At 34.9% G+C, this 22,184-nt stretch overlaps 1 protein-coding gene across 3 annotated transcripts in view; it reads left to right on the top strand.

Annotated features, from left to right (window-relative positions):
- The window catches only part of ITFG1 (integrin alpha FG-GAP repeat containing 1), a 232,780-nt gene that overhangs the window by 157,206 nt on the left and 53,390 nt on the right, over positions 1–22,184 (top strand). For all 3 annotated transcript variants that reach the window (XM_027092142.1, XM_027092144.1, XM_027092143.1), the window contains exons 11-13: positions 4,911–5,061; positions 6,600–6,708; positions 18,302–18,345. In XM_027092142.1, the coding sequence (XP_026947943.1) occupies positions 4,911–5,061; positions 6,600–6,708; positions 18,302–18,345 (304 nt within the window). The remainder of the gene's footprint in view (positions 1–4,910; positions 5,062–6,599; positions 6,709–18,301; positions 18,346–22,184) is intronic.

The raw sequence follows: 22,184 nt of genomic DNA, 5'->3' as shown, positions 1-22,184 counted from the left end.
GAGAGGTGCGGGGCTCTCACGACCCAGGCCACCCAGCTCTCAGATCTCTTCCAGAACAGCCCCCGGGGCAGTTGCGGCTACTGGGGCACAGACACAGCAATGGGTGATCAAAGCCTGCAGCTCCTGCCGGGCACTCTAAGCAGAGACCAGGGCGAGCCCCAAGCCCAGGTAGCCGGGTGAACAGAGATAGCGCATGGAAAATTCCCAAAGGCACGTGCTCCTCATGCGCTGAGGGGCCGCCTGATTTCTTCTTTTGCTCGTAGATTATTTAGTGGTGTTTAATTTCTAAATATTTGGAGATTTTCCAGATATCTTTTATTGATTTATTTTTTCCTTTTTTTTTCCAGCTTTCTGAGATATAATTGACATATAGTGACATTGTGTAAGTTTAAAGTATACAGTATTATTTGATATATGTATATATTGCAAAATGTTTACTACATTAAGGTAGTTAATATCCTTTATCTCACATAATTACCATTTTCTTGTTCTTATTGTTATAGTTAAAAACATTAAAGCCCTACTCTCACAGCAGCTTTCAAGTATAAAGTGCAGTATTGTTAACTATAGTCATCATGCTGTACATTTGATCCCCTTAACTTAATCATCTTATAACTGAAAGTTCATGTCCTTTGACCGACATCTCCTCATTTCCCCCACCCCTCAGCCACTGGCAACCACCATTCCACTCTCTGATTCTATAAGTTCAGTGTTTTTATATTCCACATACAAGTGATACCATACAGTATTTGTCTTTCTGTTTCTGATTTACTTCACTTAGCATAATGTCCTCTAGGTTCATCCATGTTGACACAAATGGTAGGATTTTCTTCTTTTTTTAAGGCTGAATATTCCAGTGTATGTATATACCACATTTTCATTCTTCCATTGATGGACACTTAGATTGTTTCCATATCTTGACTATTGTGAATATTGCTGCAACAAACATGAGAGTTCAGATACCTCTTTGAGATCTTGGTTTCACTTCTTTTCAATATGTACCCAAAAGTGGGATTGCTGTATTATATGGTAGTTCAAATTTTAGTTTTTTGAGGAAACCTTACATTTTACATCTGCTTATGTCATTAACACCATGCTGTGTTATTTAATTATCAGTTATCTTTAAAGAGGTTTAAATAACAAGAAAATCTTTTCTGTTTGCCTACGTATTTCACATTTTCACTGATCTTCATTCCTTCGTGTAAGTGCAGATACTCCATCTGGTGTTATTTCCATCTGCCTGATGGACTTCCTTTAACATTTCTTATAGAGCATGAGAAAAATACTGACATAAATGAGTATATAAGTATTATTAACCTTTTAGTGAAAGAAAGCATACATTTTAAAAACAATAAAAGGCTGGGGTGAAATGTTTATAACATATCAGAGTAATAATAACAGCACATATAATAATAACAGCAGATATTGAAAGTGTGTTGTGCTATGTACTGGGCACTACATTAAACCATTTACCATGTATTTTCTCATTTAATCCTTAAAACAGCTATTTGAGGTAATGTACCGTTGGGTTTTTTTTTTTTAATTTTTATTGGAGTATAGTTGCTTTACAATGTTGTGTTAGTTTCTGCTGTACAGCAAAAGAGAATCAGTTATACATATACATATATCCCCTCTTTTTTTTATTTCCTTCCCGTTTAGGTCACCACAGAGCATTGAGTAGAGTTCCCTGGGCTATACAGTAGATTCTCATTAGTTATCTATTTTATACATAGTAGTGTATATATGTCAATCCCAATCTCCCAGTTCATCCCACCCACTCCCTTCCCCCTGCTTGGTATCCATAAGTTTGTTCTCTACATCTGTGTATCTATTTCTGTACTGTTTTTACACACATTTTGCAAATAAGAATATGAGAATAACAGGTAGGGGCTAATGTCCTTAACAATCAGAGATCTAAAAACCAATAATTGAAAAAATTTAAGTGCCAATTCTTAGAAGAAATATGAATAGATAATAAACATAAAAGTAATACTCAGCTTCTCTCATATAATCAGGAGAATGAGATAATTTTTAAGCTACCCAATTGGCAAAAATAAGAAGCAGTGTTACTAATATTGGCAAGATATGAAGAAGGATATACTAGAGGTATAAATTGGTACATTTTTTTAGACGGCCATTTAGCTTTACCTTATTCACATTTAAAATACGCATATCCTTTGACCAGATGACTTCATTTGGAAATCCTTATACAAATTCTCAAGGAAAAATTACGTGTGTGTGTGTGTGTGTGCGTGTAATGGGGAACAATTGAAGACAACCTGATTATCAATAGCAGGGTGTTAAAACGAATGATGGCATAGCTGTATAATGGAGTAAGCATTGAAAGGAATGGGCATGTGGGAAACAGGCAGTTTGATGGGCTGCTGCTGGGGGATATAAATTGGTACAACTTCTCTGGTGGGAATTTTCAAAATAGATTTCAGAAGTCCTCATTCAGGTTGTATCCCTTTTCCCCATGTGTATGCTATGTTATTGAGTGGAAAGAAAAAAGTTGCAGAATAATATGTATAGTAGAACCCAACTGGGTTTGTTTTGTGGTTTTTTTTGAAGGATATATATACTTAAATATTTGTATGTTCCCAGAAGAAGGTTTAGAAAGATGCACACCAAGTTGTTAACAGTGATTTTCCCTGGAAAGGAGGAGTTCAACTTTTTAAATGTCTCTATTACTTGAATTTTATAATAACTTTTGCAATAGTTTTGAAAAAAAATGTTTTTTAAAAGTTATATCGGTTGTAATTGCCAAAAACACATAGAGCAGTTGACTCAAAAGAAGCAAGACTGTTTCTCCCCAAGGGTTTCCAAACTGAATGAATCAGAATTCTTTCTTCCTGGGTTTAAATGGAATTTTTTTTTTATAGTTAAGATTGTTGGGCTCTACCTGTAGGGCTCAGTGGAGTTTAAAAGAACTGAAATTTTATAGACCCCATGTTCCAGAGTATAAGACTAACCTGTTTAGTGAGAATTCAGACAAAAACCATGGTGCATGGCATTTATAATCTTTACAAACTCATATCAAAAATTAAAATGACAAATTATGCAACTGCAGTTAGAGTTTTTGTTGTAGCTTATGTTGTGTATTTGAAATTGTGCCCAGAGTTATAATACAATAATGAAATCCTTTCATCCCTGTTGTGAAAAGGGAAACCAGTGGCAGATTATCACTCAAAACGTCGCCAGTGTGATGCATTGGTTATAAAAGATTATAGAGGGCTGCCTTGGGAATTCCCTGGCGGTCCAGTGGTTAAGACTCAGTGCTTTCACCGCTGTGGGCCCAGGTTTGATCCCTCGTCAGGGAACTAAGATCTCACAAGCTGCATGGCATAGCCAAAAAAAAAAAGAAAGGCCACCTTTATCACTGGTTCTCATGTTTTAGTATAATCTAATAACAAAATAGAGTGTTCTTCATTTCTGTGAAATATCTAGTAAAATTGTTTAGCTACAAAGGTAGGATGGGTAAATTACCTGGAAAAAGTATTACAAATTAGAATTTTAAAATCAGTTATTAGACAGGAGACAAAGAAGAAATCATTATTCCTTCTAGTGGAATAACACTATTATATGTTAGGCCTTGATCAAAGCCACCTCAAAGTTTTCCATGTAAATGTTATAATCTGGGAGTTTAAACTATTTCTGTTGGAATTTTTTATCTAGAAAAATAATGTGAAGCTAATCATATGTCAAGTACATCAAGTAAATTGAATATTTTGCATGTTTCCTTACTCTATTGAACACTGAAAAATTTACCTTTCTTATAATAGAACTTTTTTCTTTTCCAAATTGCCCAGACCCAAAGTAATATCCAAAGTAATATTTTCATATGGAAAAAAAGAAATCTGTCTTTAGTTTTATTTAAAATAATTATTAGAGAAAATTGAGCAGTAATAAAATTTAAGCTTTTTAGCTTATTATTTTCTATGTAACATAGAGGGACCTGAAGGAATGTAAATATTAGAAAATGCCTATAAATAGGAGCCATTACATCAAATCACACCATTTACAAAAGTTACTTCTGTATTTAAAGAAAATATTTTTACATGGCATGGTGTTGCACTACATAAGTAAGAGTGATGATAATACAAACACTTTTACGAAGATCTAAGTGAATGACAGGAATTGTTCTAAGTATTTTGCACTCGGTATTTCATTTCTTTTTTACAACAGTTCTTTAAGTACTCATGTTACTCAGTTTACAAATAAGGATCTGAGTCTTCAGGAGGTTAAATAACTTGTTTAAGGTCACGTAGCTGCTAAATGACAGAGCCAGAATTTAAATCCAGGTAATCTGGTTCCAAAATCTAAACTCATCACCACTTTGCCTATAGAGTAGGATTCAAAAGGGAGGACTTCATAGCTATGCAAAGTACAACACTTTTTTTTTTCTATCTTTTATCTGAGAGGTACTCAGCAATATCTACTCTACTGTCCGTTTGGGAAGCTCAAATTGTATCATTGTAGATTTACTGCTTTGGGTTTACAAGACTTGGGGATGTCAGGAATCTCTATTTAAAATGCAGGTTTTTACCTAAGGAGTTATACAAATCTAAAGGGATGATGACAGTGTCCAGGAACTCAGTAATGAAACACAGGGTCGATGGCTGTGGAGCAGCAAGGAAGGGCGGAGAGATGGACTTGGAAATCACGAAAGAGGAGAGAGAGGCCAACAACTGACTAACCTCAGGATTTTTGCCAAAGGCTGAAAAACAATAGCCAACAATTTAAGTTTTTTATGACTCAGGACAATAATTAGTACGATGTAGGGATTTTTTTCATATTACTTAAGTGTATACCATTTACCATCTCTTTGATTCTAGTAAAATACAGCATAGCTGATGCTACTCAGCATTGATATGTTATATTGACTAAATGCCATTGCCTTTGTCTCACAGCAATCAGCAGGCCTTTTTACTGGAGAATGTCCCTTGTAATAATGCAAGCTGTGAGGGGGCGCGTCGTATGTTTAAAGTCTACTGGGAGCTGATGGACCTAAACCAAATCAGAGATGCAGTGGTTGCCACCTTCTTTGATATTTACGAAGATGTGAGTTCAGAGCTCTTCTGTGTGTTTGGAATCTAATTGCCATCCACTTTCACCCTGTTTGACCAGAAAATGTAGATGAGATTATGAAAGCAAATGAGTTAATTAAAGAAAGCTCCTTTTAATGTTAAATGACAGAGGGAACACATTTATTGACACCACTGACTGATTAGTACAGTGAAATACGAAAATGCTTTTATCTCATTTTATGCTTGTTCAGATTAAACCACTAGAGAATCATGCTCACAGCAATTGTGCATGTGCACGAGTAGAGAAAAGAACAGCCAACAGATAACAGACCCTTAAACCCGCACAAGATCACAGAAGAATGGGTTCAGTGTGTACTCTCTCTTAACCTAATGAACTAGAGTTGGCATCTATTGCTACAGATTCTTGTGACTGTCTTCAGTTGCCAGGTGGCCTGGGAAAGGCGCTCAGGGCCCTGGTTTTCTTCTTTCTAATGTCAAAAACCAGTTTATCAAGTGCTTCTGGGCATTGTTGAGGGAAAATAGAATCTCCCAAGCTGTTTTGTTCTTTAAAAGTAAGCCAGTTTATCACTCAGAAAAATAATAAATTCTGAAAAAAATGTGTTAAATTCCAGAGTTAATATGTCACAGTATATCCTTGTAAAACAATTTGATTATTTTAAAACGTTAAATCTCCATCAAGACATTATGTCCAACCCTAAGCCCGGTTGGTTGGTTTGTTTTTTTTTTTTTATAAGAGGCTAATTCTCAATTATATGAATTATCCAAGTCCTTATTTTCCTCTGTCTCTCTGCTACCAAATCTTGTGTTCGTTCACTTTTCATAAGCAATTTCCAAGCATGAAAGTAATTGGTAAAAATATCGCAAGAGGGAAAATCAAGAGAATTAACTACAAATCAATTAATTTCTGTACATAAAAATATCATAAATGAAATTTAAAATTGTGTTTAAATCTGGGAAAAAAATTAGCTATGAAAGAATTAAATAATTAATATTCTTAACGTAGAAAGGTTTGTTCAAACTGATACAAGTCACCAGAAACTCCCACTGGAAAAACAGAACATGATTAAGGCAATTTACAGAAAAAACACAAGTAGCTAACATATGAAAAGATATGATAAATGATGAACCTCATTAAGAGTCAGCAGAATGGAAATTTTAATGAACACACCTTTTTTACCCCCAATAAAATTAGCAAAGCTTCCCACTTTTTTAGGAAAAAAAAATAATGGGGGCCAGGGCAGATGAAAAGGTACCTTCTTTCTCTGATGATTGGAAACACTTCGGTACTCCATATCACAGACCTTTAAAAATTCATGCAGATATGACTGGAAGGAAGTACAAAATGCTAACAGTTATTTTCAGGGATTAAAATTATAGGTGTTTTTCATTTTATTTATATTTTAATATTCAAGTTTTTATATTTTTAATATTTTTATTTTAAACATCAAGTTGAATAAATAAGGTTTATATTTACATGGTAAACATATCATGCATTTTCATCATTTTTTTCATTCAGTCTAGTAGTTCTTACCATTTTTATGTTTTTTCCAGGGAATCTTGGACATTGTAGTACTAAGTAAAGGATATACAAAGAATGATTTTGCCATCCATACACTAAAAAATAACTTTGAAGCAGATGCTTATTTTGTTAAAGTCATTGGTGAGTATTTGTTTTATATGTTTTATTATTACTATTAAATATTAACGTTTAATTTTTTTTAACATCCTTATTGGAGTATAATTGCTTTACAATGGTGTGTTAGTTTCTGCTTTATAACAAAGTGAATCAGCTATACATATACATATATCCCCATATCTCTTCCCTCTTGCGTCTCCCTCCCTTCCACACTCCCTATCCCACCCCTCTAGGTGGTCACAAAGTACCAAGCTGATCTCCCTGTGCTATGCGGCTGCTTCCCACTAGCTATCGGTTTTACATTTGGTAGTGTATATATGTCCATGCCACTCTCTCACTTTGTCACAGCTTACCCTTCCCCCTCCCCTTGTCCTCTAGTCCATTCTCTTGTAGGTCTGCGTCTTTATTCCCATCCTACCCCTAGGTTCTTCATGACCTATTTTTTTTTTTAGATTCCATATATATGGGTTAGCATACAGTATTTGTTTTTCTCTTTCTGGCTTACTTCACTCTGTATGACAGACTCTAGGTCCATCCACCTCACTACAAATAACTCAATTTCATATCTTTTTATGGCTGAGTAATATTCCATTGTATATACATGCCACATATTCTTTATCCATTTTTCTGTCGATGGACACTTAGGTTGCTTCCATGTCCTGGCTGTTGTATATAGAGATGCAGTGAACATTGTGGTACATGACTCCTTTTGAATTATGATTTTCTCAGGTTATATGCCCAGTAGTGGGATTGCTGGGTCATATGGTAGTTCTATTTTTAGTTTTTTAAGGAACCTCCATACTGTTCTCCATAGTGGCTGTATCAATTTACATTCCCACCAACAGTGCAAGAGGGTTCCCTTTTCTCCAGCATTTATCATTTGTAGATTTTTTGATGATGGCCATTCTGACTGGTGTGAGGTGATATCTCATTATAGTTTTGATTTGCATTTCTGTAATGATTAATGATGTTGAGCATTCTTTCATGTGTTTGTTGGCTATCTGTATATCTTCTCTGGAGAAATGTCTATTTAGGTCTTCTGCCCATTTTGGGATTAGGATGTTTGTTTTTTTGATATTGAGCTGCATGAGCTGCTTGTAAATTTTGGAGATTAATCCTTTGTCAGTGCTTCATTTGGAAATATTTTCTCCCATTCTGAGGGTTGTCTTTGCATCATGTTTATGGTTTCCTTTGCTGTGCAAAAGCTTTTAAGTTTCATTACATCCCATTTGTTTATTTTTGTTTCTATTTCCATTTCTCTAGGAGGTGGGTCAAAAAGGATCTTTCTGAGATTTATAACATTTAATTTTGTATTCTCTCTGTCAACACATTTTCCAAAGAGTAAAACATGCTCCTACATAACATATGTACAACTCTCCAAAGCAGATGATCAGCTTCAATACAACAGTACCACCCTGTTCAAATTTTGCCAACTGTCCCAACAATGGCTTCTTTCTTTCTGACCCAGAAGTCTGTCGAGGAATACCTACTGTCACATCTTCTCCAATCTGGAATAGTTCCTTTTCATGTCCTTATCAGTTTTAAAGAATACAGGCCTTACATTCTGTAGGATAATCCTGTTTCTTCCTTACCCAGCTCAGGCTACACATTCTTTGCAGAAACTCCACTACATGGAATTTAGTGGAACCAATGCTGTGGCCTCTCAGTACATCAAATCAGTAAGCACGTGATGTTGACCTGTCCTGCCACCCTGGTGATAACCTTGATCATCTGGTCATCTTGATGACTACTAGGTTTCCCCACCTTAAATTCACTATTTCCCCCTTTGTCATTGATTAGTACTTTGTGGAGGGGTATTCTGATATTACTTTAATAGACTTTTCCATATCAAATTTCTACCTACCAGCCTTAGAGTCCATTGATAGCTCCTGCCTGAATCAAGCATCTATTTGATAGGTGTCAAAGAGTGATTCTGTTTCCAACACCCCTGCATTTTTTGGTTGGCATTCTACTCTAAGGAAGATCTTTCCCTTATCTCATTTATCAGTATAGATCTGTGTATTTGTATTTTATTCAATAAATAATATCGTTTCTTTTAATGTTAAAATTGTTCCCAGTGAGGGCAGTAGGAGCTCCTTCAGACTGGCTCCTTTATCTTTTTGACATGTGCTCTGGCAAAACAAGATATTCCAGGTGCATCTTTTACCTCCCTTGCCCTAAGTCTAGAATCTGATCTCTTTCTTCAAGGAGCCCTGGTTCCTTTGAGTAGAGGATGGTATTTTAAAACCCAGTTCTGGGTGCTCAGTGTGCTCATTGCTACTGGGCTGTTATTTCTTCTAGGTTTTCTCAATGGACAGAACTAAGAAATACAGGTAATGTATCACACATACACAACACATATATACATATATTTGTATATGTGTATATGTGTATATAACACATATATTTGTACACACAAATATACATACCTAAATATATGTGTATACAACACATATATTTGTATATACATACCTAAAACTATTTTATATATATTATATAACAATGAATTCATATCATTACTTCCATTTCTAATCCAACACAACATTTCAAGGGTTCCTTCTAATCTTTTCTGTTTGTAGACATCTTCTCAAACTCCCATTTTCCTCAGTATAGTTACCTATTTGTTCACTGTTACCTGTTCCCAACCATGCAAGCTATCTACCATCTCCTCCACCTAACACTTATGTTCATCGTAGAGATCCTGTACATGTTTTGTTAAGTGTATGCCTAAGTATTTTACTTTCTTTGATGTGATTATAAATGTTATTGTGTTTTTAAGTTTAGTTTCCACATGTTTGTTTTTAGTGTATTGAAATACAATTGATTTTTGTTTGATGATCTTGTATACTGCACCCTTGCTGAACTCACTTATTAGTTCCAGGAGGGTTTTTTTAGATTCTGTGGGATCTTCTACATACAAAATCATGTCATTTGCAAAGAGGGACAGTTTTATTTCTTCCTTTCCAATCTGTGCCCTTTTTTTTTCTTTTTCTTCTTCTAGGTAGAATTTCCATTGCTATTGATATGTTGAATAAGATTGGTGAGAGTGGACATCCTTGCCTTGTTTCTGATTTTAGGGAGAAAGCATTCCATCTTTCACCATTAAGAATGATATTAGCTTTTTGGAAATGCTCCGTATTGTATTAAGGAAGTTTCCCCTATTTATAGTTTGCTGAGAGTTCTATCATGAATTAATGTTGAAAGGCAACTGTTTTTGTGTCACTGTTATTATAGTTGACATCAAGACAGCCATATCTGTTCATTTGTGAATGAAATGACACAGTATTTTGTATAAATATTTATTACAGTTTTGAAGCGGTCATAAATAGCTGAACACAGAAAAGCGACAGAATAATGAATGAGTGTTGAGAGATTTATTTTGAGAAATGAAAATGGCAGAAAATGTAATTTTCTTTTCTAACCAGCAAATTCACTCTTATTTGAATGAACTAAGAGTATTTCCCCGTCTTCATTACTACTGTAGCCACACAATACTGGTATTATGAGTCTAACCATTTCTGTACTTTTAATCCATATGACTGTCTCCTGTTCTTTATGATTTTGAAGGGGGTATTATTTGGCTATTTCAGAGCTTCTCAAGAAAAAGTAAGCTTCTTTAAAGAATCAAGTAATGATACAACAAACTACTTGAAAATGAAATGACATATCTGAGGTTTTTCTTTAATCCAGGCAAGTGGGAAATGGAGTATAGGTGAAATGACTTTGGCCATGTGTTGTTGACAGTTGAAGTTATGTGAAGTATGAGTGGGATTCATACATAATCCAGGCAACATAAAAATTTTGTTTATGTTTGAAAAATTACACGTAAAAATTTTAAAAACCCAAGAGTCTCTTGAGAGTCTGTGGCCTGTAACTTCCTAACCTAAGTCAAGGATGGGTATCACTGGGTAGCACTGCCATCACCTTAACAGTATCCCAAGGAAAGTTTTCTCCAAACATTACCAAGCTCAGACCCAGAGATAGCCAATTTGATGTAGGAAGTTTTAGTTTTAGAAAGCAAGATAACTTTGCACTTATGGATATTAACATAAATGTTAATAACATGCTTTATAGAAAGGTCATGGGTAATGAGATAATTTAGAGCAATTATTTGTGAAAAATAACCTTCTAGTTGTCTTGAGATGCTCTTCCACTCTTTCCTTTGATTGTTACTTGTTTTCCTTAAGCAGACAGTTACTAGTATATAGTTACCCTTTCAAAGCCATCTACAATGTCCAGAGTTGATTTTGCTCTAAAGTAACTGTTACTCTAATGCTCAAACCAGCCTATGTTAAATGTCACTGTCTCAGTTAAGGAAATTCGGGTACCTAAGCTTCTGTGTGTGGCTAGGGAAAGGTAATGCTATCCTTCTGCCTGTTCCCTCACTGATTCCCACAACACCACAGATCAACAGAATGCTCTTCACACAGGGGACTCTGTGTGTTGTGGAATTGGAGGGGTTCCCTAGCTCCCCTGAATCAGAACTAGCTCCTAGCTCTAATTTGTTTCTCTTATTCCTGTCAGATACATTAGAGGTTCTGCATTCTGATTCTACTAGTACTTAACGCAGATTTCTAACAAACATATGTGAACCTGTATTTCCTTGGATATTTAAAATTGTAACAGTATCTTCACCTTTCACTACCCAAATAAGATGAGACCTTTCAAAAGCTTTTATTCCCCTGCCTTCTTCCAGATTTTGTTGAAATACTGTGGAAGTTTATTTCTGGATGACTGATTTGGTAACAGTTACAACCGTGTTATCAATGATTATTTAAACTTAACAAGTTTTACTGGCTTTATTGTCACCATTTACATATATACCACATCTTTACCTTTATTGACTCGAATTCCTATTTATTTTGATGGAATGCTTCCTCAAGAGATTTTCAGAAAGTTGTACATAGGCTAATATATTTTCTGAGTACTGGTATGTCTTAAAATATATTTTATTAAGCATAGGATTTTTTAATTTAAAAAATAATGAATGAAAGGTAGGTAATCAATAACAGACAAAAGAAGTTTTCCATATAGAGTCTAAAATAATGTCTAAATGACAAGAATGGGTAGGATGGGGGTCTTTATTTTACACGTGATATTTGATTATAATATTTGCTTAGGATTCATGTGTCTTAAACAAAAACTAAAGACATTTTCAGAGACTGAATGTGAACAGTCACCCATAATCCAGGCAAGGATTTTTCATTTTAAATGCTACTAAAACCATTATACAGTATTGACCTTTATAGCTTTGACTTTATTCTACTCATCCTTGTCCCAACCTGCACATTGGTTTGGTGTTACAGTATTTATGCACAATTATTGCAGTTTTTTGGTTTTGGCATTTGTATAAAGTAGCTAATGTAAAGTGAATCACAAAGCTAGAAGCCAAGGTTTTATACTTTAAATATCTTTAAGAATACATGGGCTAAAAAAATTGCAGAGGAAGGAAGACTCCCAAACTCATTCTATGAGGCCACCATCACCCTGATACCAAAACCAGACAAAGATACCACTAAAAAAAGATAATTACAGGCCAATATCACTGATGAGCATAGATGCAAAAATCCTCAGCAAAATACAAGCAATTCGAATCCAACAATACATTAAAAGAATCATACACCATGATCAAGTGGGATTTATCCCAAGGATGCAAGGATTTTTCAGTATCCGCAAATCAATCATTGTGATACAATAACTGCAGATACTTACTGAATTAGTCAGGATTCTCCAGAGAAGCAGCACCAATAGAATACAGAGAAAAAGAAAGAGAGAGAGAGATTTATTACAAGGAATTAATTCATGCAGTTACAGAGGCTGGCAAGTACAAAATCTGCAGAGCCAATGTCCAAGTTTGAGTCAAAAGGCCAGCAGGCAGTTGTAGAACCAGGAAGAACTGATGTCCAGTTCATCAGGCAGGAAAAGCTAATGTTCTAGTTTGAGGGCCATCAGACAGGAGAATTCTTACTCAAGAGAGGGTCTGGCTTTTGTTCTCTTCAGGCCTTCTACTGGTTAGATGAGGCCCACACACATTATGAAGAGCAATCTGTTTTACTCAGTTTACTGATTAAATGTTAATCTTATCCAAAAACACCCTCACAGAAACACCTAGAATAATATTTAACCAAATATCTGGGCACCTCATGACCCAGCCAAGTTGACACATAAAACTTACCATTACACTTACTGTTTACTCTCTTCATCAAAGAGAGTCTATGATCAAATGTGTAGTTTAAGAAGATGGATTTTGCAGCAATGTTCAGAAGAAAAAAATAGAGGTTCATCAAAAGAAATAGGTGTTCTGACCTGAGAGGTCAGGCTGAGGGTAACCACTGGAATACACCAATCATCCAGGTGTGAGCTGATAAGACAGTAGAAAGAAAGTTGTAGCAATGGGTGTACAGAGAAAATAAGGTTAAAGCGTATAGCTTGGTGAGATTTTACATAGGTATACTCCCTTGTAGCCACACTCCAATCAAGATAAAATATTTCCAGTACCCCAGAAGGGTCCTTCATGTTCCCCTGCAAAAGTATAACCACTGTTCTGATCTCTGTCACCATAGATTAGTTTTTCCTTTTCTAACTGTCATATAAATGTAATCAGATGGTATGTACTCTTTGTGTCTGACTTCTTTTGTTCAGTAGTATGTCTATGAAATTCATCTAACACATACATTTGTAAATAGAATCTTACTGAACATATCTGCCTTTGTCTTATTTTTTTACCTTAGCAAGAGAGTATAAACACCCTTTCATGTCAGCACTTAACAGGTCTCTCTCATTGTTTTAATAGTTCCATGTCATTCCATAGTACTATAGATGTTCCATAATTTATTTAGCATTTTCTCTCTTAGTGGACACATAGATAGTTTCCAATATTTCATATACATGAAATTGATGAGTTGAGGGGCTATGTTTTTAGTGTTAATAGATAATGCCAAATTACCTTTCCCAACAGTCATAGACGTTTATATCCCATCAGCATAACACTGTCCAGTTTACTACATATTCATCTGAGAGCTCTAAATTTTTATTTCTGTAACAAATTTGTTTTTAAAATAAGTAGTACATGCAAATGGTGAAAAAATACAGAAGAGTCTAATAGTGAAAAGTAAGTCGCTTTTTTACCCATGTTTCCCAGTGGTCCAGTTCTTTTCCCCAAAAGCAACCTCTTCTTTGTGTCTGTCTAAGATATCTTAAACACATACAAGCACATATGTTTATATGCTTTTATTTTACATAAATGGTAGTTCTAGACTTTGTTTTCTCCACTTAACAATATATCTTGGAGATTATACCATAACAATATAATCTAGAGCTACCTCATTTTAACTACTGAATAGTATCATGTGTATGGATACAACATAATTTAATGAGTTTCTTATTGACAGATACCAGCTTATTTTCAGTCTCTTTTTATTATAATTAACGCCACAGTGAATAGCCTATAGAATAAATTCCTAAAAATGGAATTACTAAAAAATAATACATGTACACTTTTTAAATATGCTCTATTGAAATATACTTACAGAAAAGTGTACATAAGTACACAGGTGTATAAATTTTGACAAAGTAAATGCACACATGTAAGTACACCCAGATCAGGAAAAACATGATACCAGCAACCAGAAGCTTCCTCATAACCACCCTTTTCATTACTGACCCAGTTCACCTACAGGTAACCACTAATTTAATTTCCAACACCTTAGATTAATTCTGCCTGGTTTTGAACTTTTTAACATGTGTCCCTTCATAGAAATCGTATCAGTTTAAACTTCCACTTACAGTGTAGGAGAATGCACATTTCCTAATACCTTCACCAACCCAATGGATTATTAAACTTTTTAAGTTTTGCCAGTTGTAAAGTGAAAGTATTGTCTTATTTTGCATTTTTCTTATACTGAGTAAAGTTCAGCATCTTTCCATATGTTCAAGAGCCATTTGTATTTTTATTTCTATGAATGGTCCTTGTCCTTTTTCATTTGCTTATTGATTTATAAATGTACCATAGTATATATTAGGGAAATTAATCCTTCGTGATATATGTTGTAAATATTCTTCATAGTTTGTCATTTATCTTTGATTCTGTTTTTCCTACAGACATTTTTATTGGTCTTTCATTTTTTGCCTTTCTGTTAGGTATAAAATTGATTTTTTTCCTGCCTAGTGAGGTTGAGTGTCTTTCTTCCTGGTTTTTTGATTATTTGTACTTTTCTCTTCTGGATATTGCTTCTTGATATCCTTTGTTTTTATTGGATTATCATCTTCTAACCCATATCTGGAAGCTCTTTGTATATTGGCAATAGTATCTCTTTGTAATGTATATTTTTTAAAGTTCACAGCCCCTTGTCATTAGTTTTTTTTTTAATTTTATGGTATTTTTAAAATTTTATAACAGCTTTATTGAGATATAATTTACATACCATACCATTTGCCTGTTTCAAGTATACAATTCAATAGCTTTTAGTATATTTACAGAATTGTACCAACATGACCACAATCAGTTGTAGAACGTTTTCATCACCACAGAAGAAACCCTGTACCCTTTTCTATTTTTTATTTTTTTAACTTTTTATTTTATATTGGAGTATAGTTGATTAACAATGTTGTGATAGTTTCAGGTGTACAGCAAAGTGACTCAGTTATACATGTATCTATCTATTCTTTTTCAAATTCTTTTCCCATTTAAGTTGTTACATAATATTAAGCAGAGTTCCCTGTGTTACACAGTATGTTCTTGTTGGCTATCCATTTTAAATATAGCAGTGTGTACATGTCAATCCCACACTCCCTAACTATCCCGTCCCCTCACCCTCACCACCCCCACCCCGTAACCATAAGTTATTCTCTAAGTCTGTGAGTCTGTTTCTGTTTTGTAAATAAGTTCATTTGTATCATTTCTTTTTAGATTCCTCATGTAAGCGATATCATACGATATTTCTTTCTCTGACTTAATTCACTCAGTATGACAAAAGTAAAAATAGAGCTACCAATGATCCTGAAACCCTGTACCCTTTAGCTACCACCCTCAATCCCCATCCCCAGGCAACCACTACTTTCTGTATCCATAGATTTGTCTATCCTGAATATTTCATATAAATGGGTTCATATAATATGTGATCTTTTGTGACTGACTTCTTCCACTTAGCATAATGTTTTCAAGATCCATCTGTGTTGTAGCATCAGTACTTTATTCCTTTTAATTGTCAAATATCCCACTATATGAATATACCTGCCACATTTTGTTTATCCATCAGTTGATGGACATTTGGATGGTTTCTACTTTTTGGCTATCATGAATAATACTGTTGTGAACACTCATGTACAAGTTTTTGTGTGGACATATATTTTAATTCCTCTTGATATATACCTAAGAGTGGAATTGCTGGGTTAAATAGGAACTCTTTGTTTATCTTTTTAAGAAATTGCCAGACTGTTTTCCAAAGCAGCTGGACCATTTTACATTCCCACCAGAAATGTAGGAGGGTCCAGTTTCTCCACATCTTCACCCAAATTTGTTTTTATCTGACTCTTTGATTATACCCATCCTAATGGGTGTGAAATGGTGTCTCATTGTGGGTTTGTTTTGTTTATTTTTACAATCTTAACCATTTTTGTGTGTGTGGTTAAAAAAACATGTAACATAAAATTTACTATCTTAACTATGTTTAAGTATAGTTCAGTGATGTTAAGTATATTCACATTGTTGTGAAACAGATCTCCAGAACTTTTTCATCTTGCAGATCTGAAACTCTGTACCCATTTAACAACTGCCCTTTTTCCCTTCCCGTCAACCCCTGGTAACCACCGTTCTACTTTGTTTCTTTGAATTTGACAAGTTTAGACACCTCATGTAGGTGATATCATAGAGTATTTGTCTTTTTATTACTGGCTTGCTTAGCATAATGTCCTCAAAGTTCATCCATGTTGTAACATGTGACAGGATTTCTTCCCTTTTTAAAGTTGAATAATATTCCACTCTGAGTGTGTACCACATTTTGTTTATTCATTCATCTGCCAATGGACATTGATTTGGGTTGCTTCCACCTCTTGGATATTGTGAATTGTGTACGTCTCGTTGTGGTTTTGGTTAGCATTTCCATGATAATGATGCTGAGCATCTTTTCATGAGCTTTTTATATGTCTGCATCATCTTTGGAAAAATACCTGTTCAGGTCCTTTGCCCATTTTTTAATTGGGTTGTCTTTTTATCACTGTAGTGTAAGAGTTCTTTATATTAGTAGTGTCTTTGCCAAATGTAATTTTCATGTTATGAATCAAAGTCTAACTTTATTTTCCTCCAAGTAGCCAGTTATCCAGTACCATTTATTGAATAATCCATCTTTTCCCTCCTTTAACAAGTATTTATTGAGCAAATACATTTGGCTAGGCCTGAAAAAATGATAAAAAAAACTATGCAGAGCTTACATACTGGTACAAAGACAGACTTTTGAGTAAATAATATACTGTTTAGCAAGATAATGTTTTAATGAAGGTTTAGGAAAATCATTTGGGGACAAGTGAAAAAGAAGTACCAGTGTCTGCCCAGAGTTGAGGGAAGAGGAACAAAGGAGAGGGAGAAGTAAGGTCATGGAGTGTTTGAGAATAAAAGAGTGATAACTAGGCACTATGCTGGGGTAAGGAACTTAAACATTGAAAACTGATTTGCAAGTATGAAACATTTATTTCACTGTTTCCTCAGGTTGAATTTAATATAAACGTACTATAGTAAATAAACAAGTATCTTCTTATGTGATGAAATTTGTCATGTTCATTTCTTATGCCTTTGCAGTTTATGTACCCTGCCTAAGTATAATATTTGTATTAGAATGATTATCATTTCACATTTGTAAAATATAAATCAACATAAGGAACAATTTTCCTATAGATATATTTGAACTAACCAATAATCACAATTATTATTGGTACAGTTCATGCTTACTGAACAGTACTATCAGCTGTCTTCCTTAAATTTATAACATATAGCATATTTAATAGCACATAAAGTCTGCCTTCTTATAAAGGAATTACTTCACATGAGTGTAGTTATGTTTCAAAATACATGTTAGTTATAGAAAGAATGTTCAGATATCCTAACCTTTTCTTTTTTGGTAATTATAGAATAAATATGTCATTAAATTATTTTTGTTATAGACCCATCAATTATTTTATAGTTATGTTCTCCATAAAAGTTATCAAGGGAGCCCAAACTTTTTTACCCAGAAAATTTGACTAGATAAATTGAAATAGTCTAGTTTGATATGAAGTGTTAAATGTTCTATTTTGTTTTTTTCAGTATAAATTTTAATTGGTTTGCATTTGGCAATTCTCTGTCAGATTCTAAGTCATCCTTGGAATGTAGCTAACCAATTAGAAAATAGAACCAACAGTAGGTATGATATTATAACCATAATTAATTATATCATCTATATATTCCACAAAATGGCAGCAGCTTGACTGCTTAATAAAGGCTTTTGAAATATTGGCCTAAAGTGAACAAAAGAAATTTAATTTACTCAGATCTAAAGAAATTGAATTGGTTTTTGCTTGACCATGAATCAATAGGGCATATTAATATTATAACAGTAATAATAGGCTTTTTTTAATTTTTCCACAGTTCTTAGTGGTCTCTGTCCTAATGAATGTCCTCGTAAGATAACAGTAAGTAACCTTAACTTTCAGTTGTAAATATTTCTGTGAAAGTTCTCTGCATGATAGATACACACAAAATAGTTGTTATAGGTTAAATCAAATTGATGTTACTTTTAGAAGTGATTAAAGTATCCTTCAGTGCTCAAGTAAAGTTTACTGGGAATAAAGTACCTTTCCTAAAAACTGTCTCACCTCAAGGTTCACTTCCTTAATGAAGTCTTTTCTGATACTCTTGGAAAAATGAACACACCTCCCACTATTTCTGGGCATACTGCTGCCATTTTGGCATATATAATACCTTTTTAATTATTTATTTATTTATTAATTATTTGGCTGCATCAGGTCTTAGTTGCAGCACACCGGATCTTTCTAAAGCATGCAGGCATAGTTGCCCCATGGCATGTGGTATCTTAGTTCCCCAACCAGGGGTCGAACCCACATCCCCTACATTGGAAGGCAGATTCTTAACCACTGGACCACCAGGGAAGTCCCTTGGCATATGTAATACTTGATCACACTTTATCTGTTTATATTTAATGCCTCTCCCCAGGCTGTAATCCTTTGAGGTCAAGAACCATGCCATCATTGTATACCTCATTCATAGCACAGGGTCAAGCATATAGTAAACAACTAATGAATTTTTTTGGTTTAATCTTAATATTGGCTAGCTGTCTAATGGAATGTTTCCATGAAATAACAGAATGTGAAAATAATTAGGCTTAGGTTTTGAAATTGCCAGTTCATGTAAATTATAATAAGAATATTACATTATATTTGAAAGCATGAGCGTGTGTGTGTGTTTGTGTTTGTGTTGGTATATCCCAATTTGAGCCCTCATAGTAACCCTTGTTACATAAGGAATTATCCCCCATTTAAAGATGAGGAAACTTGAGGCTCAGAGAAATAAATTATCCAAAATCATAGAGCCATTAAGTAGTGGAACTAGAACACAGAACTAGGTGTTCTGATTATATTGTCATAGTTTTACTACACCTTTAAAGCACTGCTTCATTATCAATGTTTTATGTATGGTTGGGAAACTTCCCATATTTAAGACATGTGGAAGCAGACCCTGACCCAGAGATTTGCGCGCAAAGATTTAATCTAGACTATTCTTGAGAGCAAGGCTTCTGGAGTAGTGAGGAAAGCAGGTCTATCAGATGTGAAGCAAGGCTGGTTTTTCTAAGATGGCCCAGATTGAAGCAAAAGGGCCATACCTTTGTATTCTGCATTAGACACTGCATGCAGGCAGTCCCCAGGAAGGGGTTATAATTTGTACAAGCCAGCTCCCTTTGGCTGAGAACAATTTTTAGGTAAGAACCTAGCTGCTGTGAGCTATCAGCAACCAACACTTGGAGCAGCTCGGGGAATATTGCCTCAGTCCTGAAGGGAAGGTCTGGACTGTGTCACCACATCCACTGTGAACTATATGAGTGCCTGGTCAAACCTATCTGCTTTCATATCATTATAAAAATGTAGATATAATAGGGGAGAGTCTGAGGAGGAGAGATGCAGAGGGTATGTCAGAACTCTTTATACCTTCCGCTTAATTTTGCTGTGAATCTAAAAGTGCTATAAAAATAAAGCCTATTTTTTTAAATCAAGTGCAAGTCTGATTAATTGGAGGCCAAAGATTAACTTGGTTGTTCAGGTATTGTCTACCCAGTTTGTGAAATATTCAGACCCTTTGTTCCTCTCCTTTTCTCTGATTGACCATATTCCCATCATGTGGCTCTTTCATTACCTCGTCAAGCAAAGAACTTTTAAAAAGTTGAAATTGAACCCACTCATTTTACCCACAAGTTCTAGCAGAAAATTTGATAGGGAAGGCTGTTTGCTTAAGGCAGGTTTTAGTTCTAAGATCACTAATGCTCCCCTTCTCCTTATCTTAAACTAAAAGTCACTTCTATCATATGGAGAACAGAGTCATTTAGAAAGTCATGTAAGTAAAGTGCAGCATGCACATTCTTACAGTGATTACCCTAACAGTCCAGCACCTTTGGGCTTTTCTGCAGCTGATACATCTGCCTCCCATTCATCCATTTATTACTTTCTTTGAAGTTCAGATCCTGTCAAACTGCCCTTCACATCTATCATTTTCCTTCCCCACTGATGTCATAGATCACAATTTTATAACAACCTAAAAGAAACAAATCCACACTATACTCCCCCAGTTCTCCATATATCAAATGTATTCCCACTTGTAAAATTATTTCATGATAAAGTGAGGTTTCTTCATATTGTTTTGACATCAGATCCACTTGATCATAGTCTGTTATGTAAGATATGACCCAGTGTGAGACTAAGAGGAAAAATGTGCATACCATATGATATTCTTTATCACTTGAGTTAAATTATGAGTTGAATAAATGCTCTTCTGTTGCCTATATATTCCCACCTGCTACAGGCAACCTATCTGATATATGGAGAGAGGAAATAATATTCAAATCAGCAACTAATCTCACCCAAATTCCTTTATTTCCATGCTGAAAACCCCAGAGTCTTTCATTTTCATTCAACTATGGCTACTCACTCCCGTGGCCATGTGGTGAACCTTATCTACCAGAAATGTTTTACTTTTGAAATCTCAGTACCATCCATCAACTCTCAAAAACTATTTTTCCAGCCCTCTCACTCTTGTTATTATAACTATACCTATTCAACTTTAAGTCTATTTGTTTCTTGACCTGTATCAACCTGTTTTCTTTACCTCGTTATTTAGCTACCGTATATCAACCATCACTTCACTACCTTTAACTCCCATAAAGTACTCTTCTTTTTACTCTACCTGCCTGGCAAAATTACAACCCTGGGTTGTTAATCCAGCTATCTTTCTTGTTCACTCCTAGATCTAAGCTACTGGGCATTTCTAAAGAGAAATATACAGCCCTGAATATTGTCACCACCAGTGATTCATAGTCATCAACCTCAAATGAGCATTCCTAATTGTATCATAATCTTATATGGATCCCTAGACACCCTTTTCTCCCATTCATTTTCCCAGGTTACTTTCAGGATTTTCTCTGTGTCTTTGATTTTCTGCTGATTCAGTATGAAATGCATAGGTATAGGTTTTTAGGTATTTTTGCTGTTTGGTGTTCTCTAAGCTTCCTGGATCTGCAGTTTGATGTCTGTCACTAATTTTGGAAAATTCTTATATTATTTCTTCAAATATTTCTTCTGATCTTTTCTCTCCTTTTCCTTTTTTTTTTTATAAATTTATTTATTTATTTTTGGCTGCATTGGGTCTTCTTTGCTGCACATGGGCTTTCTCTAGTTGCAGCAAGCGGGGGCTACTCTTCGTTGCAGTGCGCAGGCTTCTCATTATGGTGGCTTCTGTTGTTGTGGAGCATGGGCTCTAGGCACGCAGGCTTCAGTATTTCTGGCACACGGGCTCAGTAGTTGTGGCTCACGAGCCGTAGAGCACAGGCTCAGTAGTTGTGGCTCACAGGCTTAGTTGCTCTGCAGCATGTGGGATCTTCCTGCACCAGGGCTTGAACCCGTGTCCCCTGCATTGGCTGGTGGATTCTTAACCACCACACCACCAGTGAAGTCCCTTCTTCTTTTCCTTTTGGTAGTCCCACAACACATATGTTACACCTTTGTGTATGTAACCTTTGTGTAATTGTTCATGGATATTCTTTTCCAACTTTTCATTAGTTTTTCTCTTTGCAGTTCAGTTTTCGAGGTTTCTATTGATATATCTTCAAGTTTACTGATCCTTTCATCTTCTGTGTCCAGTCTACTGATGAGCACATCAAAGGCATTCTTCATTTTTATTGCGGTATTTTTTATTTCTACCATTTCCTTTTGATTCGTTCTTAGAGTTTCCATCTCTCTGCCTACAT

This window comes from Aethalodelphis obliquidens, unplaced genomic scaffold (genome assembly GCF_003676395.1).
Source record: "Aethalodelphis obliquidens isolate GAN/ISIS:26980383/991018 unplaced genomic scaffold, ASM367639v1 scaffold75, whole genome shotgun sequence".
Classification (NCBI taxonomy): domain Eukaryota; kingdom Metazoa; phylum Chordata; class Mammalia; order Artiodactyla; family Delphinidae; genus Aethalodelphis; species Aethalodelphis obliquidens.
The sequence above is the reverse complement of the archived record's forward strand: the minus strand, read 5'-3'. Positions and strand labels throughout refer to the sequence as shown.